The sequence below is a fragment of the Lygodium microphyllum genome, chromosome 21 (assembly GCF_053477565.2).
Source record: "Lygodium microphyllum isolate KBCC chromosome 21, Lygodium_microphyllum_v1.1.10, whole genome shotgun sequence".
Taxonomy (NCBI): Eukaryota; Viridiplantae; Streptophyta; class Polypodiopsida; order Schizaeales; family Lygodiaceae; genus Lygodium; species Lygodium microphyllum.
In genome coordinates, this window is record NC_141155.1 from 84,696,317 (window position 1) to 84,718,819 (window position 22,503).

The following is a 22,503-nucleotide window of genomic DNA, read 5'->3' on the forward strand; positions in this document are numbered from 1 at the left end:
TGGAGGTTGGACGGGGTCATGAGAGTGTGCCGCATGGGATTCTGAACCCACCATCAAAATCTTAGTTGATGCTCCTCTTTCATGATAGGCTGCTATGCAATGCAAAGTGCGGAGGAGCCTCGTGCTCTCCAGATAACCACCTATAGTGATTCATAGTGTCTTTGAAACAAGGGGTTAGTGCTCTCCAGATAACAATCATTTGCTATTGAAACAAGTGTCTTTGAGTTTGACAAAGAGGAAGAGAGCATTAGCTTTTTTGCTTATGGGTTTGGAGCTCCAAATTTGTATCTCTTCCTTCATGATTCCAAAGCCAGTGTATGTGGGCAACAATCATTGACTATTGAAAGAGGTGTTTTGAAAGCCGAGGGAGGATGGGAGTGTCACCCTTAGTGTTGCTTCCTTCGTGATCTTGAAATGGAGGTTGTAGAAGAAGTATTGGAAGGAGGTTGAAATTCAAAACTTACAAGTGGGCTACCATGAAAACTAGAAATGAGAAAGAGGAGAGTTGAAGGATTTGAAGATGAAGAGGTGGAGGATAATGAGGGCATTGGGTGTAAGTAGGTTTGGGTTGCTCTTTAGCCGCTGCACAAAAGATACAGCCTACAGGAAGGAACTTGTAAAGAAGAAAAAGGAAGGAAAGAGAGGGGTTGGGGTGGTGTGGGAAGAGAGAGAAGAAAGACAAAGTTATATTATCCACAAGAGTTCAAATTAGCCTAAAGGATGTTGAGGAGAGCAGCGGATTGGCTATAACCAGGTTTGGGGCTCGTTATAGCTGTTGTACAAAAGATTCAGCCTACAGGAAGGAACTTGAAAAGAAGAAAAAGGAAGAAAAGAAGGGGGTTGGGGTGGTGTGGGAAGAGAAAAAAGAAAAAAAGAAAAAGCTATATTAAGATTCACAGGAGGCCAAATCAATTTAAGGATGTGGAGAGGAGCCAGTCTTTCCTCATTATTCAACAACATCTTAGTAAGATCCCAACTCTGAATTATGCGTAGGCATATTGGACCCAAAGAGATTGTCATAGATGGGAGTTTCTTTTTAGTATTGTGGCTTGGTTCATTCGGATCCTGAGGTGTAGCCATGGTATAGAACTTTAGGATATATCCATAGCTGAGACTCTTGAGGATTTGGATAGCTTGGTTTATTTGGACCATGAGGTGTAGTTGTGTTATAGGACTTCAGCTGAGACTCTTGAGGGGTATCCACATCTGAGACTCTTGAGGTGTAGCCATGTTATAGAACTTTTGGATGTATCCAAGTCGAGACTTTCTGCAGACTTGGGACTCCGGTACTTTTTTCCATATGGTCCCTTAGATGTCATGGCAGTATAGCCCACTATATTGGTTATTCATACAATCACTGTACATGTAATCTACTTAGAAACTCTCTTGAGAGTTCCTTTTACTTTGGATTTTACCTCAGGGTGTTTTTCTTTAAGGTGTTATCAATAGATCTTGCTTTTCTCAGCGAAGAAAAAGAAAAAGCAACTAACTAGGAGCAACGAATTATTGGATAAATGAAGTTGGGCCATATATGCCAAAGATGGTTGAATATGGATTTGATATGAGATGCTGTGGAGCAAGGAGAGCATCAATATCCTCCTATGATGTTCTTCATGGGTCTATCCAACATAGATAGGCTAAAGTGTCATGATTGGGCAGTTCAATGATGTGTAGATATCATTTCTATCCTCCAAGGGTGCCTCGAGTCAAGATGTGGGCCCGTGGGCTTCAGGCACACTTTGTATCTCTCTGTGGCTCTATCCAAGGTGATTCCTTGTGATCGGTTCACCTCTATTTGAGGTGTGCTCTATAGTATTCAATGTCGCTGCTAATTAATTACCAAACTATTGGCCAATTTATTTGGCTCTAAAACAGGCACAAAAATGATAAATTAAGTAATTTCGTTTATTTGAGTTCCAATACTTAAAAACTCCAACAGAACTGTATGGAAGGGGCCCAGCCCCATTAGTTGACACTGTGCTGGCCACCTCTCCTTCTGCAGTTTGTTACAGGTTGTAGCAGCTCGCTGGCACTTCCAGGTTCTGCCCTGAGTGCTTTAGCAATTTGCGACATGCCATAAAGTGCGGCTGTCTGGAAAGTTGTTACCTGTTGTTCTAGGATTCTATGCTGCTGTTTCAACTAGAAAATGCAAGTTTCTAACCTGCCATATCATCATTTTTGTGCCAGACTGCTGCAATTTCAGTCCCTCAACGCTGTGCAGCCCTCCTAAATAAAAAATACAGGTTTGCTCTGCCAGCTCTAACAGCGATTGCTGGTTGCCTGCTCACAGCTAGGGACCATAAATGTGACATCAACACTTTACCCTGCTGTTCGGGGCTTGTTTGACTCAATGTTCAGGGCAACATAGCTCAACTCTTTGAGTGTCATTGATCCCTCTACCCCACCCTTCACTTGAAGTCTTCACCCTTCTTTCAGCTGTTCAGCAGTCGTCATCTATCATATTGGTTCATGATATTTCCTTTTCTTTGGCATTCGTTTGTTTCCATGGAGTTCATATTGTTTGTGCACTTTGTTAGACTCGTGGGATTCTAAGACGCTTGAGGTGCCACAAGTATTTGGGCTACAAGAGCGTGTGAGTTAATGAATGTGCTCAGCTGTCTCTCATCATCAGGGAAGAGCTCAATCCTTTTCATGAATGGAGTGATGTTTATCATTGAGCTTACCTTACCTATTATGAATCTTTATCCTTTTAGATTTTGAGGGAGTGGTATAGGCAAACAATGCAACAATGAATCATCCCTATACCAGGTTCAGCCTATTTTTGCACGAAATGGCATCCCATCCACTCTATCCAACTCTTAATCATCATTTCTTCTTGAGATGTATTGCAGGTATGTTAATCTTCAATTTATTCTCATATTCCTCTAGCTTCTGCTCCTCTTGCCAAAATCTTTGATCTATCCGATATGAAGTTGAAGGTGCACTTCAATCACATGAACCATCTTGTGAGAATTTGAGGCAGCCAATAAAGGGAGGATGGTTTACTCTTGTTGATAAATGTCTTCATCCAATTAGGCTTTATGGTAGGTGTACATATTTTCGGGACCATCAAAACACCTCCCCTCCCTCCCTGCCTGCCCTTGTGATGCACTTGCACTCGTTACTCACTCAACACGGCTCAGAAAGGTAACACGATATGTGAGAGAAAGGTATACTCTTGTATTATTCAATCAAAGAAACGGTATAACATGGGCACATCTCAGGACACACCCTCATGACACCGCGCATGAGAGGGTTCACCAGTGGGTATAGGGAATCACACAGAGTTGAAACCAAGCATGGCTTAGAGTCACTACTACTCCCTATATAGGTGTTTTTGATAATAATGCCATGATATAGCTACAAAACCAAAACCCACCCCCCCCTCTTGAACATCCTCATAACTATAGGTTTGGGCTTTGTCCATGACCCAAGCAATAGTTTCCCATGTCTATCATTGTCTTTGTAACGCCATGAAAAACCATCCCAAGGGTTCTTGAAAGGCATGGATATCCTTGATGGTTTTTACAGATCAATTCACTTATCTATTGCTTGGTTTGTCAAGTATGTATTGATTGTAAGCCACCATGTAGACCTAGACATAGGCAAGATGTATATTTGAAAAGAGGATCTAGAAGGAGAAAAGCTTGTTAGGTATATCTCAATGGTTACATTTTGCTTCACTCTATTTATATGTATCATGTATTTCAAACTAAACAATCTTCTTCCGCTTATTTCTAAAATCTTCTATGACAATCTTCATTCACCTTTTTTATAGTATTACTTCTTGTCATGTGGGTGCTCCTAGTCAACTTCTTGTCTCTTGGGTGCTCCTGATCAACTTCTTGTCTCTTGGGTGCTCCTGATCAACTTCTTCGTTATCATGAACATGACTTATATATACTGTAGTTGATGCGCAAATGTAGTCCAACGCTTTTGATGCTATCCATGCACAAGGCATTTTCTCCTTAGTCATAGGCAAATATTCTTAATTGGTATAACTTTGCTATTGATCTTATTTCAATTAACATGTTCATACATCTAAGGGTCTTTAGAACATAGTCTAAAGCTTGGAGTCACAACTTTATTGTTGCCTTACTCATCTTGATTTAGTTCGCCAATGGTAAGTTAGCAATTTTGTGGCTATTGTTGAGTTGGTGTATGGATTGCTCCATTGGTTGCATCATGAATTGTAGCATTTCCCACTTGCATGTTCTCCTAGGGCCCATGTTATTGACCAATATGTGGCTAGAGACGGTGCATGACCGAATTACTCTAAGGAAGTAGATGACTCGAAAGTCCAAAGGGCAAAATATTTGCAATTTCTTGTTTACCACTGGCTCCAAAATTAGATGATAGTTAGTTACTTTTTTTTTCAAAGCTTTTAGCTAAATACAGCTATTTGATGTAGGAAACTATCACTATATGTACTACTATGTTGAGTATGAGCTCTTGAGTCCTTTGTTTGTACAATTGCATGAGACCAAGTTCACAAGTAGACTTTTTTTGCCTTTTCTTATTTAAGGGGGGACCTTGCTTTGTAATTCTTTGGAGGGGAAGCTAGGGAGCATTGAAAGTAAGGCAAGTATTAAGAAGGGCAGATACTCTTACGTGAATGCTACTGAATCTTCTTTGTTTTCCTTGGAAAAGAGAAACTTATTCATGTAAAGATCTTAAAAAAAAGTAATAAGAGAAGGTTAAACATAGGAATTCATTAGACGTAGAGAAAGAATTTCGATACAAGGATAAAGTAAAATTCCAATCAACTGAACTAGAATGATGAGATTGTAAGTGAATGAAGGTGTAATGTGAAGAAAAGCATTCTCATGTTCATACGCTTACACTCACTTTGTAGTTTTTTATATCTAGCATTGAATGTGGACAATATTTGCCCAAATCTTGAATAGTACAATTGAAGTAGACGTGTCTTGCTAATCCATGGCATAACATCACAATCAAGATGAATTGATCAATAATGCTGGCAAACAAGTGTTAGTTGTGGCAATTGCTTTTAGTTCTCTTTGTTTGCTAAAAGTGTGGTGTGGAGATGATGTATCATGTATCCCTTACCAGAAGCTCGATCATATGGATGATGAATCTAGGCTAATCAATCTTAGGTTAATGAATTTGGTGATTGTCTTCTCCGTAGACTTTGACCCATCCAAAGATAGTGATGCTTGCAACCATTATTAGAATTGTATTTATATGTGGCATATGGATTGGCTCTCAACTATTGAGTTGCACTATCCTTAAAGGCTTTGATTGAGTAGTTTGCTACTCTTCCCATGTAATTTGGCACTCATGCCCATCTCTTAAGGAAGGTCACGCTGAGTCTTAGTCCACATCTAGAAGCTACCATCCGATTCTAGTGTAGAGCCCCATCCACTCTCTTATGTGGTCATCTGGTCAAGTGGAGCATGGATAGTTGTGCCTCTCCATATCATTCCTAGCCATGGCATCTTTACCATAGGTGGAGTAGTCCAATATGGCAACAATATGATGGGTCATATTTTAGGCATTGACTTAGTTCTCTTTGATACTCGAGAAGGCTTGATTCTCATTGAGGTATGCAATGTGTTACTTGTTTGACAATGGGTTAGTACGGTTTAAATCATTGATGAATCCATTTCTCTCGTTGTCGCTTTAGGTGAAGCAGATACAAATGACCTTGGATCTTTAATCATGGTTCTTATCCACACTGAGTGCAAGGGGCTTTAAGTTTTATTGAGTTTTGTCTTTGTAAAGTATAAGGGAGTTTCAGAAATGGGGGAAACGAAACGAGCAAAAAATAGAGTTTTGGGATTTTGGTTATTTTTGGAAATGGGGTGAGGAGTTTTGGATTTTAGCATTAAATCTATGCACATAAGACCACTTTCTCAAGTTTTAGGCAAAACTCCAAGCCTTCATGCCACATGAACTTGTCTTCATCTTGTCTGCGTCTCTTATATCAAAACAACTTCAACAAGTTGAGGGCTTCAAGCTTTCATGTCACTATGTAGTAGCTACAAGTTTCTAGTGAGAGCTAAGAGTTAGTACTACCTTAGTTATGTAAGTCTTTGCATGATTACTCCCATTCTTTTAGTATAGATGGCTTTAATGAAGATAGGCATGCAATCACATGCAATGAAATTGCAATTTGAAGGCTAGAATATAACGTTGAGAGGTAAAACACATTGCATGTTAGCTAGAAACCAAAATGTGGGTAAGGTTCAAGCAACACAACCACCACCACCACATACCAAACCATCAAAACATCAAAAGAAAAAAACAATTTTTTTTCACAATTCCAAATCCGAAAAAACAAAATGGATCAAGAAATATGTTTTAAAGTCTTGGAAATGTTTCCAAAACATGGGTTCCAAACACAATTCAAGATACTCTTTTGAGTTTCTTTTTCTCACTCTCACTCTCTCTTTCTCCTTCAACCCAAAACATGGATTTGAAACGCCATTCGGGATACTCTTTCACTTTATCCGTTAGCTATGTATTGTTGATTGTTTATTTTCCATTTAGATAGTCATAGCATTAGATGTCAACTATTTTGGGACATGGGAAATTTTCCATAATTTCTAGATGTTACATTTTGGTCTCATAGGCCGATTTGGTCTTTTGCAGCCATTAATATAACTTTATTTCTTTCTTCCTTTCTCCCCCTTCAATCCTCTCTCTCTCTCTCTCTCTCTCTCTCTCTCTCTCTCTCTCTCTCTGCCTCCCCTTCCCCCCTTCACCCCCAAAAAAAGAGAGATAAAAAACGTACAATCATGCCTACCATCAAGAAATGGGATTTCTCAGCAATCTTATGTAATTACCGTACGTTTCCTTTAAAGGAACAAATACTATTGGCAATAGGTCTAGGCATGGTATCCCTTGGGGATAGGTGGGGAGAAGGAAACGTCTTTTTTTGAAGGGGGGGGGGGGGGGGATTTGTTGCATCCTTGGATATACTGGGTGGTAATAACATTGGTCATAGTGGTCCTAAAGGGAGTTGGTGCAAAGAAAGTAAGGGTACTTTAGGGTTAGGGTATGTGAGTTCCATTTAGAAGACTCAAGGTCCCATTATGCACATTATTATGTGATCACTACTCTTTGACTCTTGACTCATAGGTTGACGTGTTTGTACTCTGGAATAGTGTGGGCGGGTGGTAGGAGCTGATAGCTCTTGGGACTCATTGCAACTTGGTGTGTTGCTAGCTCGCAAGCTTAGGGGTGAGTTTGTTTGGCTCTATGATTGGAGGTGAGTTTGACATCCATTACTTAAATATTTGTGGTTATGGCTTGTGTTGTGTCTTGTGTGTAGGTTGGATCCTAGGTCGACGTTTCATTGCTATTAAAGTCCCTTGAGACATGTCCTATTGGAGCACTTGAGGGGAACAATGTTGATTAGCATAAAATGTGACATGATCGTGAATTGTTTTAATGCTTTTCCTTGCGATTGTCAAATTGTTATATGCTTGGACATTTGGATGGGCGCTAGTAGCATTGGTTACAACAATCATAAACTGACTTTTTGCGAATTATGTAGGGGTACTTCAGGGTTAGGTAGCATAGTTCATTTGTAGAACTCAATGTCCTATTGTACACATCATTGGAATGTAGTAATGACCCAGTGTCATGCTAGCATGCGATTCAAGTAGAGGACAAAGCATAAAGTTGTAAAGGTTGTAGCCTTATTGGTATCTAGAACATCTAATCTAAGTACTTAACCTATGAGAGGCTGTTTGCATACAGAGATTAAAACATTCATCCATAGATTCTTGCTCATACATTGAAGCTATGAAATATTTTAGAAATTTCTCATAGCAAGTATGGATGAGACCTGAGGAATTGAGGAGTGCTGCCATTTTTGGGATGCCCTTGTCCAGGAGCATATTGCATTGATGGAACCTCGTGTCATGCTAACATTTCTCTTAGTTCAACAAGATTAAATTGACGTGGCAAAATCTCGTTACCCCTTGCTTGTGAGCACAATTTGTTTTGGATATGTAAGCTATAAATGAAAAACTTATAAATTTTTTGGAGGATAGTTAGGGAGAGAAGACAATTCAATAGAAAGTGGAAAATGTAAGACAATATTGGGTTTTAAAGAGCCATATGGCTATCTCATGAAGAGAGACCAAAGCAATGTTAGCAACTATAACTTTAATCTTGGAATCTTCCATCAAGTTGGCATAGTGTTGCTTCAGTTCTTTGTTCAAGCATTGGACTTCCTCGTGCTTAATGTGACCACAATGCCAACTCTTGATATTCTTACTACCTCTACAATTTCATGAAGTGGTAAACACATTTTCATCCAAAATGTTATTGATCAGGGTTTGTCTCCCTTTCGTGTATGGATTCCTCTCTAACTTGTACTTGTATATTCTACAGAACACTCGCCTAGCTCTAGCCCTTATACGCATGCATTAATTGGCTGAGCCCAATATTTAAAATGGTCTAAGCCTTTGGTGATGTGTCCATTGTTTATGCTATTGGTTATATACCCTTGAACCCCATACTTGTATATTTTATATAACATTGAAGGTCGTGGCTCATAATATAGATCTTGGAGGTCTCTATCCCCAAAGGATAGAATGACTCATGCAATACCTAAGGCTTGTTGAACAAGGACCATTCTCTTATAAAAAGCTAAAGTTTACCTATAGAGGATTTTTTTTTTCATTGATTAAGAATGGTAAATATTTTGTTCCGTTCTCTTTTTGTTTTTTCCTTCTACTTTTAGAGTAAATGAAAATTCTATTAATGACATATCAAAGAAAATCCTAGGAGGTAGAAAGTATAGAAGCAAGGAGAACCATATAAAGAGTAGTTGAGTATATCATAAATACAATAATTATGTGAACAACCGATTTGGTGGGTCATCAGACCATATAAGGAGCATAATATGAGGGAGTTTCGAAAACAGAAAAAACTAGAGTTTCGGCAAAACTTTGGAAATGGGGAAACGACGTTTTAGATTGTACACTAATCTAAATATGGTATTATGTGAATATGTAAATATATCAATGTCTACAACAACATGTATCCAAATTTCATACAAAACTTTGAGTCTTCAGGTGGTGTGATTAAAATCATGATTCATTACACGTGTCACTACTGAGGAGTGAAGAGTCTAGACTCAAAGGTTAAAACTTAAGATATCTTAACACAATTAAGACTCAGTTTTCAAAACTTAAGACACCAAAATAAATTATACCTTACGACTCATGAATCATCTATGATTTGAAAAGGAGTGAAGACTGACATCAGGAAGAGTGGAACAAGGTGCATAGTAAATAAAATCAAGATACAATGATACATGTAACAATGTCATGACTTGTGTGAATAATTTGTCCAAAATCCAAAGTTTAGTGAGCAGTGAGCAATGAGTAGTGGATACTAGTCCCTAGAATCTAGTAAGTATTGACTACTGAGTCATGAGTAACAATATCAATGAACAACTGGCAATTGGTTACTACAGTCTGTAATACTGAATTGACTCGTATCTACTATCATGAGTCATGACTCATCCTGACTCCGAGGGTCCGTGCATTATCTTTTTCTTCAACTTCGAGATATTGAAGTAGTCTTAAGCTTAATCTCCGACTTTGGTTTTGACTCTGCTTGTGATGTAGGACCATGTGTGGTCCTCGCTCTAGTAGCTCTAGCTCTCCTTTGTACACATGTCTCATGCACAGGTAGCGATAGCTCCTCATAGAGCATGAAGTAGATATCTCGCTCCTCGTATGGTATCTCTGGGATGTCATGTACTTTCTTTTTATCAAATTTGACAAGATTCATGTGTAAAGGTGAACAAGGCAAAGAAATGAGAGAAGATTTAACATGTTTAATGTTCATACATATCACAATTTACAATTGAACTACCAAGTAGTCTCAAGTGTCAAGGCTTAGAAGTTAATTATATATAATACTATTCAGTATCAATTTACCTAGTGAGAGCTCAAAGAATAGAGTGGTGCTCTGAACAAGTTAGAGATTGCAATGGCAAAACACCTAACGCTTTAGCTAGGCAATTGTGAGCTTGTTTTTGTTTTTGGTGTGGAAGAGGGTCCATGTGCTCCAGTTTCTCTCAGCAGACTTGAACTCTAATTTTGCGAGAAGAGACGAATGGCAACATGTTTGTATTCAAATTTAAGAGATTGAGGCTAGGTAATTGACAATTGCTAATAGATAAGTGGAAAAATTAAGATTTAAGTGGACAATAGAATATAGAACCTATAACATGTTACCTAGGTTGCATCATATATTAGATTATCAAGATTCAAAACATAAAACTTACTAGTCACATATTGAAGTAGGAGCACAATTCTCGTATTTTTTCTACCAAGAGACATGTTGAAGCTCTCTGTTAAAGCCTAGCTGTGGATCGGTCAAAATGAAGAGAATGATTGCGGAATTCAAGCAAATTATTGTCTACTCTCATTATCGTATCTAGATATTTCCTTGTGAGATGCCTTATGTACTCCATGAAGCCCTCCTTGAACTCCTTGCTAGTGTACTGCTCCTCACTGCGCCAAAGGGGATGGAAGATATATGCGACAACATGGATGGGTTTATGGAACCAATCCCATTGTGTATTCCACACTTCATGAATCTCATCAACCCTTGGGAGCGAAGGATGATGGATCATACATAAAATAAGTTAGAAAGCTGGAAGTTAGAACAATCATCTATGAGTTATAACACTAAATAATTACGCATGTAAAAGTTAAACAGTAACTTACTTGTCTTGGGACAAAAAGCTATTCCGAAGCAAGGCCTCATGAATTTTATCTATATAGTCATATAGAAGGCCCGAAGTACTTCCCTCCATATCAATGATGCGTAATATAGTGTGTAAATAGGAGAGAGACTTTTTACCAATGGCTCTTACTTAACCCACCAACTCATTTAAAATGTTGCGTCTAAAGGCAAATGCCTTTGGAGACTCTCTCTCACTTCACGTGAGCCACTTTGGTTTGTGTCAATTTTGGATGGATCCGTATCAACGTTTTCAATACAATAAATATATAAGTATGTCTAGTGGCAGAGGTCTTCAATAGCTCAAGTGTGCTATTGGCTTGAAATATGCTTGTGACGGATGGCCTCTTCTTTAGAAATCTTACCATGCTTGTTGCCATCTTGAAATGTCATCCACCCAAGATATTTGCCCAACATCTTCAATAAGCAAGTCGAGGCGATGGGATGCTCATGCAGTCCATGCTATGCTAGAAAACTCCTCCTCAAGCATATATCTAGTAGACAGATAATTACTTCTGTTATCTGTCACTACTTGCACCACATTTTGGACTCCTATGTCCATGATGACCTATTGCATGTGCTTCCAAATGAAAGCTCTTGTGATGATAAGACCTAAGGTAGAGACATCGATGGCCTTAATGAACATGGTGCCTTTGCATGAAGACACTATAACATTGTAAACATTCCTTCAACACATATATGGCCATCCATTGCATAATATTATGCATCCATGTTTCGCTCATGTCTCCTTCAAGGGCTCCAAATTGAGTCTTTATGAATGCTTTTTGTTTTGAAGGTCCTATGTGCGTAATGCATTTGTGGATGGGCATTCCCAGCTACACGCTATGTGGCTCACTGCTCTGATTATCTTCTTTCATTGATAGATAGCGGCCACATTGAAAGGGATAGCACCTCGAATAAATAAGCGCACGAGTTTCCTAGTTGCCTCCACGATTGCCAGCCTCTGAAGTCTTGTCTGGACACTTGCAGCATGCAAGGAGCCCCTTTACCCACCACCATTAGAAGATGGCAAGCGTGTTCTTTTTGCACTTGGATCCAATAGGGATATGGATGTACTTCTTTTTGATGGACCACTCACACCTCCATTCGGCTAGCACCACTAGGCCCACTAGTCTCTTCTTACCGCACTTGTGCTTCATTAGCATGATGTGGTGTTGGATGAGAGTATTCGTTCTCTTCTAGTTGAATACCCATATGCTTTCGATGCTAAAGATGGAGACTTACCATTACTTCCGCCGGCACATTTATGCAAGGGCCCATGTCTTTGTTGGGAACGCATGCCAAGTGGTCTTTCACTCGCGTTACAGTCCCTAATTTCTTCAATCCACAATAGTTGCACCTCAATTTCTTCGATCCACTAGAGCCCTCCTATCTATCCCTTGATTGGAGTGACATGCCTCCAAAATGGATCAGGCACCATGATTATGTAATAGGAAATTGGAATTTGGAAAGAGGATAAGTAATAAGAACTTAGAAGAAGATTGAAGGAGGAGGAGGAGGTTGGAACTTGGAAGAAGAATAAAGATGGACGGAACAAGAAGAAGGAAAGAAGAGACTTGGAAGGAGAAGAACTTAAGAAGAAGAAGAAGGAAAATAAAAGAATTAAGGAGGATGAGTAGGAGGAGGAGGGAGGCAGGGAGGAATGGAGGGAGTTTGGAGACCAAGTTGTAGAAGGTAGAGGGCTGGAGCGCGGGAGTTTGGAGGCGAAAAGGTGAAATGAGGCCCGTAACTCGTTTTTCCTCTGCATAATGAGCTACCTGTTTTGCACGGGACTACCCCAAAACGCCGTTTCAAGGTACTATGACATTGAGGAGCTAGGTGAAAGAAGGTGTTTGAATCCCAAGTCTACATGAAAGCATCCCTCCTCCATATCCTCTTGGAGCTGCCCTCTTCCAAACCCTCGAAAAATCTCTCTGATGGAAACATCTTGGAGGTTTATAGCATGGCTACAACTTGGTTGTTTTTTATTTCCATTTCCTTTTCTGTTTCCTTTGATTTTGGGGTAATTATATTGTTGTTGCCAGTGCCATTTATGTTATGTGGGACTACGTGAGGTTCATTTTTAGATGTGAATATGTAGGGCACATAGAAAATAGTAAAAGGCTTGGGATGTACAAGTGGTATTGTTTACTTGGGAATGTCCAACTTTCAAAGCAGTTGTTTCATATCTAGGAGTGTGGATATCTTATGAGTGGGCATTCTTTTGTTGATGTGAAGAGAGGGCTTTGGATCCCTCCAAGACTAGACATTTCACAAAGGAGAGTGGTAGAAAGTTCCAAATATAGAGCTTTAGTAGATGTGGTGGCAAAGACATCTCTCTTCTTTGTTGTCTTTTGGGGGTTGTCAATTGGCTTGCAAAGGTGAGACAAAATAAGGATTCTTAAATATGCCCTAGGGCACATTAGTAGGGGGAGTATCCAAACATGCTAGCCAGAGTCTTCTAAGGTTGAGTTTAGTTAGAGTGAGTAAAAGTATTTCTTACTTTCACACAATCGTACAAAATAATGTTCACATCAATGGTATGGCCGTTTCATACAGGAGCAGTACAGCCGAAACACCATTTTGGCCCTCCCATTTTGTTTGGAAACAAAGGCATCAGATTGGATGATAACTGATGCAGATTCATGAGTGGGTTTTAAAGTACTCACAATAGTCTATCAATGTTACTGAGCATTGTGATGAATTCAATACTCATGGCAGCCTAGGCTTTAGTCTAACAACTTGGAGGCTTAGTTGTGAGCTGTTGTAGTTGATAGTACCCTAGGGATTATGAATTATAGTGATAGTGAGTTCTAACTCTAGTTGGTTCAAAAATGAAATCATGTATGCATGTAATCTTTTCATAGTTAGGAGCTAATAGCTACTTTTATTTGACTCCTAGTGCAACTTGTTCATTTATGGTTGTAAGGAATGCTGATATGATCAGGTTGTATTCTCCACTCTTGCTAGTAGCTGCTAACTATCGAGACTCCAGCATTTTGCGGAAAAGGAAAATGCTTTAGTATGGTATATATACTTAGAGAGCTTAAAATACGATAAATCTCACTTGTTAGGCTGTTTCTGATCCAATTCGAAATGCAGACTCTATGCAACTAGTAAGAGTATGGGGCATCATACCTCTTAACAGGTGACAATAGTGAGAATCATATAGCTTCAATGTTGAGTTGTTTTGCCTTGGGAGTAACCAAATGTACTAGAAGGAGAATCATATCCCTAAGCCAGAATAGAGCAGGTACTGCACACGTCAGGCTTTTGTAGGGCGAAAAGCGGAGGGTCAACAAGCTACACATCTTGGTTAGCAAAAGTTGTGAAGCTTTTGTTTGTTGGATATCAAGGTGTGTTGAGGATGACTGCAATATATTTTCACCTTGTGTAAGTATTGACACAAGCAGGACTTCCCATACTGAGGTGGCTGTAGGCTGATTCAGATTACATGAGCATGATGTGAGAGGCCTTTGTTCATATAAAGAGTTGTTGTGCGCATTTTTGTCTTTGTGGTGATTATCATGAGTTGCTATTATTGTTCTCTGCTTGGGGGAAAACAGTGTTAGTGTTGATGAAAGGACCTTGCTGAGTGCACCTGATAAGTAAATGCTTCAGAAGGTGACGGGAAGCTGGTTGAGTTGTTGCAAGCCTGGTACTAATAAAGTTTTGGAGTAGTTATTTTTAGTGCAAAATTTACATATCTCATAAGGTCTTGAACTAGCTGTTCTAATCTGTTCTATGTTATGTGGCATTTGTGGGCAGAGGTGTCTAATTGGTTTATTCTTTACTTTAAGCAAATAAAATAGTTTCAGGCTGTTGTAGAAGGGAACTGTTGAGAAGCAACTGGATGTTCTTATCTTTTTGTTAGTTTTTCAAGATATGTTTTTATAACCTTCTAATACTCTAAGCTTTCTAGATTTGAGTTTGGCCCAAGCTTCAGCAGTAGGAAATTTATCGGTGTTTGAAAGTGAAACTTGTGAACATGATCTCATAGAGACACATTAAGCAACCTTTCATTGTTTATATGCTGCTTTTGTTTGCACAGAAAGAAGACAATTGTGGCTGCTGTGGAAGTTGGGGATGTGGATGATTCTGAAGGTGCTGAACAGAAGGAGATGGAGAAAACAGGCCATCCTGTTGATGAAACATCAAAAGAACAGTGGCATGAAGGTACATGAAGGGGAACTTGTCCTATTTGTCATTAGATTCCCATCATCAGCTTGGAAGTCAAAACCTCCCCCCCGCCCCGCCCCCCAACCCCCTTTCCCTTCCCGTCCCGGTCTTCAGTAAACGGTAATAAACCAAAGGGCACTAGAACTTTTATTGTTATGCACATTTAGCACTTGAACAAAACAAAATGCAGGGAAGGAATGAATCTAGAATGCTGCTGCATAGTGGCATGATTTAATGGAGCTAGGCTGCTCCTGCACAGTTGCACTTATCACATACATATACTTTCATGGGCATGATATTCCTCTAAGATGCTTTATCTGAACTACGGTCCAAGTGTTACTTCACAAGCCTTACAGCCATTGCCCTTCCATTGATGGCAAGAGTACGTCATAAGCATAACATAGGATTCAATGTAAATAAATATGCAATGATGGTATCCAAACATACAATCAATGGATTTGGTTTTGTACTTTCCACATATGTTCCTTCTAATGGTTAATCCAGTCTGTGTATGATCACTTGCAAATCTGACTCAGCTGCTTGTTACCTTATCTCAGACATGCAACTAGGGCCCTCTCTGAACCAGTTTACCCTGGCATGAGAAACTCCAACCCTGTGCCTTGTGACACATGTCAGCATGCATGCATCCCACCAACATCTCGAATCTCAAAACAGTCGAAGAACAGCACCAGAGCAGCAAATTGAAGCATGAAATCAGATCAGCCACTTCGGCTGCCAGATCAGCCTTCACAATTGCCAGAACATCCTGTAGTCAGTCAAAGACCAGCCATATAGGTTTGTAGCAGCCATAGCTACACGAAAGGAGTATGGAAATGGGAAATGGGACTGAGGAACCCTATAAGAATGCGGAGGCTCAATTTTCAAAAGGAAACATTACAAAAATAGAAAATTTTATGAAAGACACCCTAAACGCAAAACACAAAAGAACAAACACAAACATAGAAGAAAGAGAACGTTGAAATTAATCTATTAATGCTGTAAATAAATGAGAGATGCAGAGAATGCTCAAGTGTAAAGTTGTTCGATAGCTGGTGGCTCTTGTGGGAGCAGGTTGAGGGAGTTGTCGATGTGTGTTGTCCATCGGAGACAAATCTTGGTCCAGTAACCACTAGTCAGAGTAGAGGCTGATGAAGAAGAGTGCTGAAAACACATAAATGACTTGGTGTAGATACAAACGCAAATCAGGATGGTGCTGGAAATGGAAGGGCAACATGTGGTAAACACAGCAATGTAATTGCCTAAAGATGATGGCCATTGATCACCAGCGGCAGTGGGAGGTTGGGTGATAGTTGTAGACTATGTAGCAATAGTAGTTAGGGGTTGGACAACTATTGGAAGAGGGCTGATGGCTGAAACCTACAAGAGAATGATGGGATTGAATGGTGGGCAGCGTGCCCATTTATAAATGCAAAAGGATGCTTCCAAATCAGGTTTTACTTATGGGATAGGGAAGCTCTTTTGGGATTGCACACCCTTTAATGAAACTTTTGGTAATTTACATGTTTTGCGAGCTGATTAGTTTGTAATGCATTTTTTAGTTCAACACCCCCTCTCAAGCCCAAAACAGGAACTACGAAGAGATTGGAAAAAATGCTCAAGCCCATTTTTACCCCAATGCGTTCCACCCTATAGCCAAGGCATTGGACAAAGGGTGCATGTTGGCTACTTAATTGCCTAGCAAGACAATATAAGCGATGCTTATCTTAACAAGGGAGTTGTTGTGATGATGCTAGAGAGGCCAAGGCATTGGACAAGGGGTGCTTGATAGCTGCCCAGTGGCGTACCAAGACTTGGAAAGGCGGATGAAACCTCGATGAACTTTTTTTTGCGAGGAGATGTGGTTTTTGGCCTATCATGTGATTGTGCTTTGTGGGGAGAATGAAAGGGGATTGTTAGATTCAACATGTCACAAGACAAACACACTATTCCAACCGTCGGTGGATGTTAGTGATGAAGGAAAAGGGAGAAGTATGTAGGTGTGGTGGTAAGGTGATGAAAGAACCATCGGTGGAAACACCTAAGGATTCGGTAAAGGATGCTCTATACAATGAGATATATAGAGGAATGCTACTTGATGAAAATGTGCATCATAGTTGAGGGAAACGGAAAGGGGACCGGAAACGAAAATGTCAAATTTTGAGGAGGGAGAAGGGGAAAGGCCACGCCCTCTTTTTTGGTTTTGGGGGTGGGGGGGGGTTGGGGGGGGGGGGAGGGTGGGTTTTTGTGTAGAGTTTAGATGCTTAGAATCTAAAACTTATAATACAAGTTTCATAATCAAAATCAAAGCTTTCTAATTTCCATGTTTTGAAAGAGTTCTAGAAAAGGTGTAAGCTCAAAGGACCCTTTTGATGCATACAAGGATTTTGGCGCACAATTAATATGCTGATTTCAAAGAAAGAAAAATTGTAATAAGTGCAAAACCATACAAAAGAGTGAGTGATAACTAATTCTCATCTCTTAGTTTCTCTTCCTCTGTGTCTCCCTATTCCTCATCCATGTCGTCATCTTCATTTGCTGTAGGCACATTGTCTTCATTATCATCCTCCTTATCAGCGAAGAAAGTTTAAAGTAAAATATTTAACGATTTAAGCTTAATTCATGAAACATTTAAAACATTAAATATTAAATGACTATTTATTGTTATCAGTTTTAACAAAACAAAACATTAAAACATTAAACATTTGACAATGAAACATTAATAATGCTTGAAGAATATGACAAAAAAAAGCATAAAGAGCATGATAAGAATAACGCTTTAATGTTATGTATAAAAGGAAAAGAAGATGACGATTAATAAGGCTATGCTTAACAAGCATAAAGAATATGAGGATTAATAATACTACATTTGAAATGAAAACAATATACTAGGTTTTGCTAAAAACGTATTGATCTTGTTTGAAAATGGGGTGAATTGAAACGCTTTCCCAAGGGGAAACGCCACGTGGCTAAGCCAAGAAATGCAAGATGAGTCAAAAAAGAAACAATTTCCACTTGTAAAGTGATGCGAATCAAAATCACTAGCTTAATGTGAATCATTGTTAGCATGTAATTGCAGTGGTCTCCCCTTGGCATAAAGTAATCTAAGAGTCCTAGTACCATGCAAATAATTAAAAATATGCTTCTGAGCTTGCCAATGTGACGTGTGGGCTGTGCATGTATCTACTTAGGGCTGAAACTGCAAATTGAATATTTGGCCTTGTGTTCCATTAATAAATGAGACATCTAACTGCTGGAGCATATGTATGAATGTCAAAGAGAGTAGTGTCATCATGCAAAGATAGCTTGACTCCAATGTCCATTGGTGTGCTATTTGGCTTGCAGTCCTAAAAGCCAAATCACTCAAGGAGTTTAACAATATATTTGGATTACGACAATCAATGCCTCTAGCATCACGAAGGAACTTAATGTCCAAATAGTAATGCAAAGGCTCCAAATTTGACATTTGAAAGGTTTGCCGCAAATTTTTCTTGAATATTAATATCTGATCAGCATGTGTCCGTGTGAGTAGAAGATTATCTACATAAAGATAAATGATCAGCAAGGATTCCCTCCGTTTGCATATGTAAAGAGTAGACTCTGATGGGCTGCTAAGGAACCCTTGACTAAGTAAAAAGGCATCAATTTTTGCATACCAAACTCGTGGAGCTTGCTTCAAACCATACGGAGCCTTTTTCAGCTTGCACACTAAGTGTTCGGATCCTTCAACTGTGAAACCAATGGGCTGCTATACATACACTCCTTCCTCAAGTTCCCCATGTAGAAATGCAGTTTTAATATCAAGATTGGATAGAGCGAGAGGTTAAGCTAGACGAGGCGAGCGTATGAGCTCGGAGCTGAGCGAGAGCTCAACTAACGTGGTTCTGATACGAAATGTAAAAATTGAGATACTAGCTCTTAGCTCGAAATACAGTGGACAATGGAGAGAGTGACAGTGAAGGTAGAACTCGATAGTGAGAGTGAAGGCATAACTCGATACATGATGCAATTTTCAAGTGTGTAAGTGAAAGTACAGAGTATAATCCTTAGAACTTAGGGTTGAGTAAGTGCCTTAAGGTGCATTAACGCCCGAAGGATGTAAAGTATGGTAAGTGATTTGACATTGTAATATACACACACAAATAGAGAATAATATGCCAAAGAAATACGGCCCTTTTGGTAACAAATTTCTGAGAAAAATAGGTTTCGCACACATTGCCAGAGGTCGGTTGATGTGGACGAGAAGTGTCATATCAAGGCCCAAGGTCTTCCATCTAGAAAACCACAACAGCCTCCTGTGATTGCCTCCACTGCGGTTGGCGAGTCCATTGGAGCTACGCCTCCCGTTATTGCTCCAATTTTCCCAATGTTTATTGGGCATGTGGCATGTGGACAACCTCTACAACCTATATCTTTCGCTACCCTTGAAGGATTAGGTGATTGGTCTGCTAGTGACTCACCTATTGCACCTTGTGCATTCACTTCTAGGGCATCCACTAAACCTTCTAGGGCCACTTCACCACCTCGTGAGGTGTTTCATTGGCAAAGCCGTGCTAGTAGGGGGACGCAATGGTGGCCACACACTTAGCCTTTTCCTTTTTAGACTTCCATTGCATACTTGCATTCTCATTGCATTGCACTTAGCTTTGCTTTCTTTCATTTTTTTGTTTTGTTTTTTGGAGCATCTCACTACTCATGTTTGTGTTTGTAAATTTTGATATCTTTGAGAGGGTTTCGTATTTCAATGTAGGGCTAATATGTAAGTTTGCACCATCCCTTCTTAAGTTGGAGATAGGAGATGCATGCAGTTTGTTTCATGGTTTCATATACTTGCAGTTTTGCTCTCTTACTAGCATGGAGGCTTTTTCTCTCACAGAAAATCGTGCAGCATCTCTCTTGATGCTATCAAGGGGGTGTCTTCTATTTATGCTCTTCTAGTAGAGATGCTCCATCATCTTCATCCACATGGTTCTTGGCACTACGCGAAAACTGATATCCTCAGGCTCCTCTTCCTTCTTCGCCATTGCCATTTAGGCTGAGAGGGGGTTCCTAGCCTTCTTGATATTCTATAGGTTTTGACACTTGTCTTCGACATTGGCCTTCTTTCCCTATTATACCTTTTTCTGTGTTGCATGATTTCATCATGTGTACTAGGATGCTTGGGCAAGTGAACAAATTTTCCACGAGGGACACTGTCCAAGTCACACTTGCTACATGAGCATTCTCGAGAAGGTAGTATACTATGCATACTTGAGCGGATCCAAGTTGTTTCCAGTAGTAGAGTACACCAATATCCTTCTTCACATGATACTTCATCACCTTTCCCTCGTCATTGACATCCTCAAGTAGATGGGTATGCTTGTACTATTTTGTGATGTGTTGGGTGTCCCATCCCTACTCTTGTCTTTTGTGTCATTGTTACTCAAATCGACAACTATTATAAAATTAACTTTTACATTAAAAACAAAAACCAAGAGTTCAATCTAGTTCCATCCCTCGTTGTAGCGTTGGTAGGCCATTGGGCAGTCGATGAGCATCCTTTCTCCGATGCTCTGACCTCTCTAGGGTGATTGCTTGGGCTCTCTTGCTAAGATAACCATCGCCTTTGTAGTCTCGATAGGCTGTTGGGCAGCCATTGTGCATCCTTTGTTTGATTCCTTGGCTACTTTTTTTGGGGGGGGGGGGGGGGGGGATAAAACATTGTTGACTCCTCCTTTCCGTTCAGTTTTGGACCTGAGAGAGGATGTTGAGCTAAGACACGCTTAACAGTTGATGCATTTTGAAACAGCCCCAAAAGACGCTAAACTAATGAAGAACACAAATTTGCTGCATGGTTTGAGAGAGTTTCAGTGGTCTTCCAAAACCCTGAATTTTAGGGCATGTTTCAACATCTAGAAATAGATAGGTTGCGCACCATTCAGCCTGATCCTTTTTGTGCAGGTTTCTCGCTCTACCGTGCAGATTTCAACGATCAGTCCCTTACCATTTGCTATCTAGCCATCACCAAGGGCAGCCCATCACTATCCACCCCTAGGCGGATTGTTTTCAGCCATTGCCTTGCTGTTTGGAGGTCTCCATTTGCTACGTCATCATAGCATCTGATTAGCTTGTGTTTGAGTATCTGGTGTGAGGTGACAAGCTCTTGGCATCTCTCCCACTAGATGACTGTTACGATACCTGCGTTTTTGCTATCCAGCAGCTTGCCTACATTAGCACACATCTCTCTTGTTGTCGCCTGATAGTTCCCGGCCTCAAGTGTTTACCAGGTTTCAGCCTTCAATTGCTGTGTTTTGGTGGCCAGCCTTCTGTCCTTCATTATTCGACACTCTCTTTGCTGAGTGGTGATCACAATAGTTGAGATCCATCTCTGGTGGATGTCACTCTTTGACACTCCATTGCTTGGCCTTGGGCATTTTGCACACTCTTGCATTTATTTATAGCACACATTCACTGTAGAGTTTCTTCTCTCTGTGCTCGTCTTTGTGTTTGAGTTTTGAGTTTTGCGTTTTGCGTTTCGTGTTTAGGGTATGAGTTTTGGTTGTCACTATTTTTGTCTTCGTTTTTCAATCTTGGTCGTACATGGTGTGTTTCCTCTGTGCAAACCCTAGCATGTCTTCACAAATGGCTCCTATACTAGTCAAGAATGTGAAAGTACAACTACCAACTTAGTAGTCTACCTTTCATAAAAAAATAAACTATAAGTGTGGAAAATAATGGTTAAATGACGAAACACCTCCACTGAAGGGAAATAAAAATGGATACCAAGAGAAGAAGGATGCCCATGAATCAATCTCGAGAGAGAAGATACTAATTTTGCTTCCATGTGGATGGAGGAAATACTTACCACGGCAATAACTGAAAAAGAAATCCTCAGCCCACGTAGAACTTGCAATGTTAGTGCCAACCGGAATACAAAACCCAACATGAGAAAATCAAGTAAGGAACTTATATACCAATTGCTTCATATTGAGATACTTTACATATTGTGAGAGTAAGACACAATGTTGGTGAATGAGAAAAAGGAGGTGCGCAATGGAAGACTTGAAAAAGTATGGCTAAGCCTAAAGGAAACTAACCTAGGTTCTTAAGGATGACCTAGGACTTGTAATAGATTACCCTAGGGGAAGGTGAAGACCAAAGTAGTCAAAGATGCTACAAGGCATTAAGTGAGGAGGAGATTCAAAACTATCTGCAGCGGTGGCCAGCCACTGATGACCATATATACCAAGGACATAATAAACTACGCTATCTTGTTGGGGAAGATACCCTCTCAACCTCGTTGGAATGACACTATCAATGTTGGAAGCGTATGAGATTGTTTGAAGAATGGGGATTGGATTCAACTTTGGTTTGGGTTGAAGACTCTTAGCTGGAATGAGGTGATTGTAGATATGGTATGAAGACGCTTGGCTTTTGAGTGACAATTGTCATCTATATGGCCTCTTTTTTGCGAAAAAAGCACAAAACCTAATCTTTTTAGGCAAGAAGTTCGAGGAGGGTCTTTGTGAGGGTGAGAGTGTACTACTCCCTTTCTCCTTCAAAGAAGGAGATTACCCATCGGCATTGGAATGTGGTCCATGTTTACGGTCA

The 22,503-nt window shown here is 39.9% G+C and overlaps 1 protein-coding gene across 4 annotated transcripts in view; it reads left to right on the top strand.

Annotated features, from left to right (window-relative positions):
* LOC148018230 (sister chromatid cohesion protein PDS5 homolog A-like) overlaps positions 1–22,503 on the top strand; it is a 203,863-nt gene that overhangs the window by 141,484 nt on the left and 39,876 nt on the right. For 2 of the 4 annotated variants that reach the window (XR_015687776.1, XR_015687777.1), the window contains exon 28: positions 14,789–15,036. Coding sequence is in view for 2 of the 4 variants with exons in the window: in XM_087662282.1 (XP_087518408.1) it covers positions 14,789–14,913 (125 nt within the window). In the remaining 2 variants the exon portion in view is untranslated. The remainder of the gene's footprint in view (positions 1–14,788; positions 15,037–22,503) is intronic. The other 2 variants (XM_087662282.1, XM_087662283.1) reach the window with 1 other exon arrangement.